The sequence below is a fragment of the Triticum dicoccoides genome, chromosome 2A, assembly GCF_002162155.2.
Source record: "Triticum dicoccoides isolate Atlit2015 ecotype Zavitan chromosome 2A, WEW_v2.0, whole genome shotgun sequence".
Classification (NCBI taxonomy): Eukaryota; Viridiplantae; Streptophyta; class Magnoliopsida; order Poales; family Poaceae; genus Triticum; species Triticum dicoccoides.
In genome coordinates this window covers 97,043,188-97,053,197 of record NC_041382.1, presented here as the reverse complement: position 1 = coordinate 97,053,197, position 10,010 = coordinate 97,043,188, and the positions used below count along the sequence as shown (strand labels likewise).

Sequence of the window (10,010 nt, the reverse complement as noted above, 5' to 3'; positions counted from 1 at the left end):
GACATATTGCACAGATTTTAGACTAAGTTCATGATAATTAAGTTTAACTAATCAAATTATTAGTGAACTCCCACTTAGATTAGACATCCCTCCAGTCATCTAAGTATTACATGATCCGAGTTAACTAGACCGTGTCCGATCATCACGTGAGACGGACTAGTCAACATCGGTGAACATCTTCATGTTGATCGTATCTTCTATACGACTCATGCTCGACCTTTCGGTCTTCTGTGTTCCGAGGCCATGTCTGTACATGCTAGGCTCGTCAAGTCAACCTAAGTGTTTGCATGTGTAAATCTGTCTTACACCCGTTGTATGTGAACGTCTGAATAAAACACCCGATCATCACGTGGTGTTTTGAAACAGCGAACTGTCGCAACGGTGCACAGTTAGGGGGAACACTTCTTGAAATTATTGTGAGGGATCATCTTATTTACTACCGTCGTTCTAAGTAAACAAGATGCAAAACATGATAAACATCACATGCAATCAAATAATAAACGTGACATGATATGGCCATTATCACATAGCTCCTTTGATCTCCATCTTGGGGCTCCATGATCATCTTGTCACCGGCTTGACACCATGATATCCATCATCATGATCTCCATCATCGTGTCTCCATGAAGTTGCTCGCCAACTATTACTTCTACTACTATGGCTAACGCGTTTAGAAATAAAGTAAAGTAATTTACATGGCGTTTCTTGATGACACGCAGGTCATATAAAAGAATAAAGACAACTCCTATGGCTCCTGCCGGTTGTCATACTCATCGACATGCAAGTCGTGATTCCTATTACAATAGCATGAACATCTCATACATCACATATAGATCATTCATCATTCATCACAACTTTGGCCATATCATATCACAAACCACTTGCTGCAAAAACAAGTTAGACGTCCTCTAATTGTTGTTGCAAGTTTTACGTGGCTGAATTAGGGTTCTAGCAAGAACGTTTTCTTACCTACGTTAAAGCCACAACGTGATTTGTCAACTTCTATTTACCCTTCATAAGGACCCTGTTCATCGATTCCGCTCCAACTAAAGTAGGAGAGACAGACACCCGCCAGCCACCTTATGCAACTAGTGCATGTTAGTCGGTGGAACCGGTCTCACGTAAGCGTACGTGTAAGGTTGGTCTGGGCCGCTTCATCCCACAATACCGCTGAAGCAAGAAAGGACTAGTAATGGCAAGAAAGTTGACAAATCTACGCCCACAACAAATTGTGTTCTACTCGCGCAAGAAGAACTACGCATAGACCTAGCTCATGATGCCACTGTTGGGGAACGTTGCAGAAAACAAAAATTTTCCTACTCGTTTCACCAAGATCATCTAGGAGTTCATCTAGCAACGAGTGATTAGATGCATCTACATACCTTTGTAGATCGCACACGGAAGCGTTCAAAAGAACGGTGATGATGTAGTCGTACTCGACGTGATCCAAATCACCGATGACCAGCGCCGAACGGACGGCACCTCCGCGTTCAACACACGTACGGGACGGAAGACGTCTCCTCCTTCTTGATCCAGCAAGGGGGGAGGAGAGGTTGATGAAGGTCCAGCAGCACGACGGCGTGGTGGTGGATGCAGGGCGTCACAGCAGCAGGGCTTCGCCGAGACTACGAGGGAGAGACGTAACGGGGGAGATGGAGGCGCCAGGGGCTAGTCTGAAATCCCTCCTCTCCCCCCACACTATATATAGGGGTGCCAGGGGGGCGCCGGCCCTAGTAGATGGCATCTACTAGGGGGGCGGCGGCCAAGGGGAGGTTTCCCTCCCCCCCAAGGCACCTAGGGGTGCCTTCCACCACATGGACTCTTCCATGGTGGAAACCCTAGGCGCATGGGCCTATAGGGGCTGGTGCCCTTGGCCCATCTAGGCCAAGGCGCACCCCCTACAGCCCATGTGGCCCCCCGGGACAGGTGGCCCCACCCGGTGGACCCCCGGGACCCTTCCGGTGGTCCCGGTACAATACCGATAACCCCGAAACTTGTCCCGATGCCCGAAATAGCACTTTCTATATATAATTCTTTACCTCCGGACCATTCCGGAACTCCTCGTGACGTCCGGGATCTCATCCGGGACTCCGAACAACATTCGGGTTTCTGCATATACATATCTTCATAACCCTAGCGTCACCGAACCTTAAGTGTGTAGACCCTACGGGTTCGGGAGACAAGCATACATGACCGAGACGACTCTCCGGTCAATAACCAACAGCGGGATCTGGATACCCATGTTGGCTCCCACATGCTCCACGATGATCTCATCGGATGAACCACGATGTCGAGGATTTAATCAATCCCGTACGCTATTCCCTTTGTCTATCGATATGTTACTTGCCCGAGATTCGATCGTCGGTATCCCAATACCTCGTTCAATCTCGTTACCGGCAAGTCACTTTACTCGTACCGTAATGCATGATCCCGTGACCAGACACTTGGTCACTCTGAGCTCATTATGATGATGCATTACCGAGTGGGCCCAGTGATACCTCTCCGTCATACGGAGTGACAAATCCCAGTCTTGATCCATGTCACCCAACAGACACTTTCGGAGATACCCGTAGTCTACCTTTATAGTCACCCAGTTACGTTGTGACGTTTAGCATACCCAAAGCACTCCTACGGTATCCGGGAGTTACACGATCTCATGGTCTAAGGAAAAGATACTTTGACATTGGAAAACTCTAGCAAACGGACTATACGATCTTGTGCTATGTTTAGGATTGGGTCTTGTCCATCACATCATTCTCCCAATGATGTGATCTCGTTATCAATGACATCCAGTGTCCATAGTCAGGAAACCATGACTATCTGTTGATCAACGAGCTAGTCAACTAGAGGCTTACTAGGGACATGTTGGTGTCTTTATTCACACATGTATTACGATTTCCGGATAACACAATTATAGCATGAATAAAGACAATTATCATGAACAAGGAAATATAATAATAATGCTTTTATTATTGCCTCTAGGGCATATTTCCAACAGTCTGCGCGTGTCCTCCCCTGGCCCGCCCGTCAATGACACAAGACGGGCCTTTTTCTATCCGCCCCCTCCCTCCCTCCGGCCGCACCCCCTCCACTCTTTCCACTCTTCCCGTCGTTGCCGCCGCCGCCGCCGCTGCCATTGCAGCCGTGCAGTTCGGACGCGAGCTTGCCCAACCCCTTCCCCTCGGCGCCGCCGAGCTACCCAACCACGGCCACCTAGTTTGCGCACCCGCCAACCGGTTTTGGGGCGGATCCGGTCGGTCTTGAGCTCGGCCGGCTGTGGGATGCCGGGCCGCGCCATGGATTGGCCGGGCACCTCGCCGGAAGGCCCTGGCAAGGCCGCAAGGCCACATGCAGGCAGTGACTCCTCCTCTAGCCGCTCGGATCTGCACCATCGGCGGTCCGCCGGCAGATACACGAATGGCGGTCGGCCGGGCTCGGTGCTTGCCCAAAAACTCGCCGGCGCACCGTTGCCACTCATTAAGTGCGACCACTGCCCAAGGATGGTCGTGCGCCGCGTGTCTACAACGCCGGAACATCCCGGATGGGTGTTCATCAAGTGCTTAAACGATGGGGTATGCGTTTTTTTTAGCTTCGGTTTGTGCTCTAGATTTAACTAGTTGTGCTAATTTCAAATTTTGTTGTGTAGAACGGATGCAAGTTTTGGTATTGGGAAGAAGAGTACATCGATATATTGATAGAGCGAAATTTAGTACATGTTCGTGCATTTTTAGCTAGCATAGAGGCTGTAAATGAGACAAGTGCACTTGATGCTAGATTAGAGGCTAGACACGAGACTAGGTGTGAGGAGAAAGCAACATCGACTTACGGCTTGAAGAAGAAAGGAGGATGCCAAATCGAGCCTTCTGGCTTGAAGAAGAAAGGAGGATGCCAGATCGACCCTCCTCCACAGATCAACAACGAGTGCATCAAGAAGGCCCTAACCCAACTTATGGGAGCAGTTATGGAAATTGGATATCTTCTAAAATGTATTCTTATGGTTTTTGTTTTTTTTTGGCCTTGCTTTACTAGTCAAAATGTGATGATGCATTTCCATGTATCAAAAATGAATGATGAAATAAAGTTAAGGACTTGTAAAGAAATAATACGCAGATAAGATGCGGCCGGGATGTGTCCGCGCGGTGGGTGCACAGGCACCGCATTTCAGGACAGGTCCGGACATGACCCTAAATCCCTACCCAAAGGGACAAAAACAGGACAAAACGGACGTCCGTTTGGGGTCGCGCTGTGAAGTTGGCCTGATCCCCCACCGAACCTTGGATCACGGCATCTTCCTCATCGGGCGGTGGATTTCGCCGGCGCCGCCCTGTTGCTCTCCACGAAGGCCTTCATCTTCAGGAAAACCTTGCCGGCGTCAGCGACAGGGAAGCCGTAGAACCCGTGGAAGCCGTCCGGGTACTCCGCCACCTGAACATTCACCCCCTTCCGTCGCAGCACGTCGGCGTACCGCCGCTGCCAGTCCTGCAGCGGGTCGAACCCGCCGATCACCAGCAGCGTCGGCGGGAACTCCTCGGCCAGCTCGGCGTTGTCGTCGGTCACGTGCGCCGCAGGGTGGTCGCGGGTGGCTCCCACGGGCAGGAACGCCTTCCACGAGAAGTCGGAGCGCTCGAGGTTCACCACCGGCGCCACGCCCTCCAGCCTGAGCTCCGACTCCGTCCGCTCCTCGCCGCCGAAGTAGGGCTGCACAGGGATGATGCCGGCGAGGCGGAGGGACTTGGCGGCGTGCTGGTGCTCGGCGGCCCAGCGGCTGGCGACGTGGTGGACGATGTTGGCCCCCGCGCTCTCCCCGGTGAGAAAGCAGCTGGCGAGGTCGACGGGGACGCCGTCGCCGAGGCCCGGGACGCCGCCGGCGTCGTCGAGGAAGCGGAGCGCGTCGACGCCGTCGTCGTACGCCGCCGGGTAGCGGTGCTCCGGGGCGAGGCGGTAGTTGACGGACACGACCACGGCGCCGACGTCGCTGCAGAGGCGGCGGCACACGCCGTTGAAGGGGCCGATGGCCGGGGAGAAGAGCGCGAAGCCGCCGCCGTGGTAGTAGACGACGACGGGCAGCGGCACCGCCGAGGAGACCGGCGCGAAGACGCGCGCCCAGATGCCGCGGGAGGCGTCGACGGTGAAGTCGTAGGAGCGCACGCCGGAGCCGTCCGGGCGCGGGTTGGCGTGCGCGCTCAGCAGCCGGTCGATCACCGAGTAGAGGCAGCGGTTGACGGTGCCGTCGCTGCGCTCCACGGCGTCGATGGCGGCCGTGAGGCCCGCCAGCTGGAGCCGCACCCCCAGCGGCAGCGGCGGCGGCGTCGGGCGCTCTCCCTGACCCGCGGCGGCTTCCATCAAGTTCAAGCGTGTCTCTTCACGTACGCTCGATCACTCTGTCTCTCCTTCGTTCTCCTCTGCTTCGGAGTGCGTGAGCTCTGCTGCGCGATCGGCATGGTACATATAATGGGGGAGCGCCGACGGCTGATGAGTAGAGTAGGTGAGATGGATCCATCGGGGTGGGGTGGGGTGGCAACGGAGGCCACATGCCAAATCGGAGGAGCACGACGCGTCTACGCTATTGGTGGCGGGATGAAGTTTGAGCAAGGGGCGCAAGCAGCTCGTGGAGCAAAGAATAAGCTGACACGCGTCATGCACGGCTGTGCCGTCGTTGACTGCTATAATCAATCAAACTGATAAAATGGCATGCTTATGGGGTGTGAATGTGACTGACTAAAAGGCTGCCTTTGGTTACTCTTTTTTGACTTCTGATCTATTCCAAGATAGTACAAAAGAATACTAAAAGTAAAATTTACATTCAGATTCATAGAGTCCCTAGCGACGACTGCAAGCACTAGAACGAACTGAAGACGTATTGCCGTCATAGCATCTTCTTTGTCGGAACCTGGCAAACATTGTTGTAGTAAACAGTCGGAAAGACATCGTGCTAAGCCCCCTATAGGACCATCGCGTCAAACAGCAACCGCCGCCGATGAAGAGAATCATAGATCGGAAGGATCCAACCTGCAGACACACAGACGTAGATGAACGAAGACTGGTTCCAGACGGATCCATCGAAGACAAAGGCCGACCAGATCCCACGAGATCCGCCTGATACACACCTTCACACGCCTTCCGATAACGCTTGAAACATCACCGGAACAGGTGCTAGGCGGGAAGAACTGTATTTCATCTTCAAGAAGCCACCATCGCCTCATCTTCTTGAGAATGGTACAAACCCTAACAAAACTCAGAAAACACCTAAAAACGACCCCTTCCCGCCGCCGTGGGACTGGGATCCACCGCATCTCCATGGTCCAAGGGTCGTAGTAGACGAGGCAGACCGACGATGGTGCCTATGGAAGGCAGCGAAACCCTAGATGCGAGTTCCCAAGAGGACAGGAATAAACTAGCCTACAAGAATAAGCTCCACTATAACTTCAACTTCTAAGCTCAACGTATTCCCGGTCTGTGTTATGCATCTGATCAGAGTCTACACCTTGTATCCATACAGGTGAGGCAAAAAAAAGAAACTCCTAGACTCTCTAGTCAAGATAAAATGGTGCAACACATGCACACCACTTGTCGTCATCAGATAATTTGTGTGGGTATTTTTCCATGAAAGGGTTGGTTGCACTTGTGTTTTTTGTTAGATCTATTTTCAAAATGAAAATATCTTAAACCGAGCGGTCAGATTATAAAATCATTTTCACCGTTGCATTACTCGCACCGGTATTTTCAGAATTAGATTTCATGTTTACATGTTTTGAATGAACTTTTCGGATGCAACTTGTGCTTTCAAATATAGCAATCTTATGCTTCCCGAAATAACACATGTGTACTCCGTAAGGGCATCTCCAAAGCGAACTCTCAAACCGCCTGTAAGCGTCCGGACCGAGCTGTCCGGACGTAGTTTGCCATCCAACGACGTCCCTTATCGGTCAGTGGACCGGTCCAGACATCAGTTTTCTAGCAAACCAGGAGGTCCAGACATCGCGGTGGGCTTCCATGCCCGTCCCAAACGTCTAGACGAGCTGCCCAGTCAGTGACCGGGCGCAAAAAACGCCACCCAACCGGGCGCCCAGGGCTGGTCTTGAGATTTTTGGGGAGCCAGCGCGAATCGAAAACTAAAGCCCCTAAATAATATAAAAATTAGAACAATGATAATGGATGTGGGATTTATAACAAGCTCATTTTTGCTCGTATAGTTATCGCCGCAACTTGAACTATGATGTTTGACCAGGGTGATCCTCTTGTGAGATCCACAAGTGTTGTCCCATGACGAGTCATAATTCCAGTACTCTGTGCTCGGTACGGTATTTCCTTTGTCCGGATGTATTAGTTCTCTTCGGGGTTTAAGCCTACTTTTGACCTAACATTTTGACTAATGAACTTTGTGTTCTATATCAGAAAATATAGGTCACCAGCAAAATTCTTTGAATACTAACCTAATGATTTTTTTTGGTATATAACTCATGTATTTGTGAGTAAAATTCCTAATCAACTTTAGGCTCAATATTCGAAGAGGGCTAATACGGTGTCATGTACAGCGGCCGTCGTGTTGTATTTGGATTCTAATTAATATACACAAATATAGAACAATACAAATAGATACTTAGATAATCCCTAAAAGAATATTTTATAGGTTCAATGACGGTACACATGCATCGTGTATGCGAAAGTAAATTAGTTAGTTAGCCATATATGTGAGAAACCGTAATGTATGAAAACGGAGGGAGTACACAGTGTGTTTGGATGCTACCCTAGCTGGCCCTGCCAACTCATAGAAGTGCCAAAAAAAAAAAACTCATAGAAATGCCAAATATTTAGCCCATAATATTGCTGCCCCCAATTTATCCTGAAGTTGATGAAAAATTAAACTAATGAAGGTAACACGGTCAAGATGAGTCAATTTATTGGCCCTTCATCCAAGCACACGCCCCTCGCTGCTCCCGGCTCTAATCCAAATACGCCCTACACCTAATCCAAGCAGGCCATAATCGAGATACTCCCTCCTTTCCGGTTTATAGAGCTTATCTCAAAATTTTAGTTTTTCCATTTTATAAGGCTCAATTTGGTTGTTCTCCATCACATGTTCAGACTTCAAGGTGTATTAAATCATTGCATGTAAGTATTAAGAGAAAACTGACCAATGCATGTACTTTATGCATGCATGCATTGCAAATAATGCATTCATAAACATAATTTTTTGAGGAAAATAAAAACATTAATTGGGTGCTTTTGCAAACTACAAAAAATATTTCACCACTCATCATCTATCTTGATTGGTGAGATTTTTGAATTGAGTCTTATAAACTGGAAAGGAGGGAGTATCTTTCATTGTGTACACAATTTTCTATGGACCAATGTGTACCCAATTCCTAAATTGAATGGACTTGAAGAAATACTCGTATTTCCAAATTTCGACACGTCGAGGGGACTACAAGTTCTTTTCAATCAATTTTTGAATGGCCGTTTTCAATCGATGTCGTTCCCGCGAGAAGGTTCTGGCGCCGACGGCGACGTCCGGTTGCTTTGCACGAACGTCCTCATGCGCTCGATAGCTCTGGCGGTGTCGGGGAGGTCCGGGAAGAGGTAGAACGCGTGGATGCCGTCTGGGAACTCCACCACCTCCACGGTCTTCCCCTTCCGCCGCAGCACGTCGGCGTACCGCCGCTGCCAGTCCTGCAGCGGGTCGAACCCGCCGACCAGCACCATCGCCGGCGGGAACGCCTCGGCCAGCTCGGCGTTCTCGTCGGTCACGTGCGCCGCCGGGTGGTCGCGGCTGGCGCCCTCCGGTAGGAACGCCCTCCACCAGAAGTCCGCCCGCCGGAGGGTCACGATCGGCGCCACGCCGTCCAGCCTCAGCTCCGACTCCGTCCGCTCCTCGCCGCCGAAGTAGGGCTGCACGGAGATGAGGCCGGCGAGGCGCACGGAGCTGGGGGTGGGCGCGGCCGCGGCCCAGCGGTTGGCCGCGTGGTGGATTATGTTGCCGCCGGCGCTCTACCCGGCGAGGAAGCAGCTGGAGAGGTCCACGCGGACGCCCTCGTCCAACCCCGGGACGCCGTTGGCGTCGATGAAGCGGAGCGTGTCCACGGCGTCGTCGTAGGCGGCCGGGTAGGGGTGCTCGGGGGCGAGGCGGTACTCGACGGAGACGACGACCGCGCCGACGCCGCGGCAGATGCGGCGGCACAGGCGGTCGAAGTAGCACTGGCGCGCGGAGAACATCGCGAAGCCGCTGCCGTGGAAGTAGACGACGACCGGGAGCGGGGCCCGGGGCGCGGCGGGGGAGGAGAAGGAGAAGACGCGCGCCAGGAGGCCGCGCGACGCGTCGACGTCGAAGTCGGCAGAGCGGACGCCGGAGGAGTCCGGGCGGGGGCTCGCGCGCACGCGGAGGACGCGGTCGGCGACGGAGTAGAGGCCGCGGTTGACGGTGCCGTCGCGGCGGTTGATGACGTCGATGAGGGGCGAGAACGCGGTGACCTGCAGCCGCACCGCGCACGGCAGCGCCGGCGGCGAGGCGCGCGGGCGCTCGCGTTCTTGGCTCGTGCTCCCCGCTTCCATCCTCCCCTGGCTGCTCCTGCACTCGGCTCAGTTCGGATAATGTGCATGGGCTGTGGAGTCCGAGGCATGGCCGATCGCTGTCGCGAACTGTTCGATGTACACGTCTGGGCGGTGGCGTTGCACGTCAACCACGTGACCGGCCACGAGGAAATGTCACGGAATTCGGTTTTTGACGATGTACACGATGATAGTGAAGCAGCTCTAGTGACTTTCACCGTCTTCAAGTTTCACGACTCACTCCAGTTCCTGTGCGGATGCGTGTGTGCAACTTCGTGCATTGTGTTAAGGATCCACACACACAAGCTGTAGCCTGCGGAAATCTCGACACAGACCACCCGCAGCAGGCTTAACAGCAGAACCATCGCATTCGCAAATTATATGACCGGGCTTGGGGGACGTTTGATCGTTGAATCTTAGAAAGGCGGGAATAGAAAAAACACAAGAATAAGAGGGTCTATCTA

General features: G+C 52.4%; 2 protein-coding genes across 2 annotated transcripts; both read right to left on the bottom strand.

Annotated features, from left to right (window-relative positions):
• Positions 1-3,975: 3,975 nt before the first annotated feature.
• On the bottom strand, positions 3,976-5,478 carry LOC119353583 (probable carboxylesterase 18). The gene has a single exon (XM_037620204.1). The coding sequence runs from the start codon at positions 5,341-5,343 to the stop codon at positions 4,294-4,296; it is 1,050 nt and encodes a 349-aa protein (XP_037476101.1). The 5' UTR covers positions 5,344-5,478; the 3' UTR covers positions 3,976-4,293.
• Positions 5,479-8,381: 2,903 nt separating this feature from the next.
• LOC119357700 (probable carboxylesterase 18) lies at positions 8,382-9,549 on the bottom strand. The gene has a single exon (XM_037624563.1). The coding sequence runs from the start codon at positions 9,547-9,549 to the stop codon at positions 8,989-8,991; it is 561 nt and encodes a 186-aa protein (XP_037480460.1). The 3' UTR covers positions 8,382-8,988.
• Between the last annotated feature and the right edge of the window lie 461 nt (positions 9,550-10,010).

What these genes read in the sequence shown, in the direction of transcription:
- LOC119357700 (XM_037624563.1), bottom strand. Translation starts at nt 9,549, where the DNA reads ATGGAAGCGGGGAGCACGAGCCAAGAACGCGAGCGCCCGCGCGCCTCG.
- LOC119353583 (XM_037620204.1), bottom strand. Translation starts at nt 5,343, where the DNA reads ATGGAAGCCGCCGCGGGTCAGGGAGAGCGCCCGACGCCGCCGCCGCTG.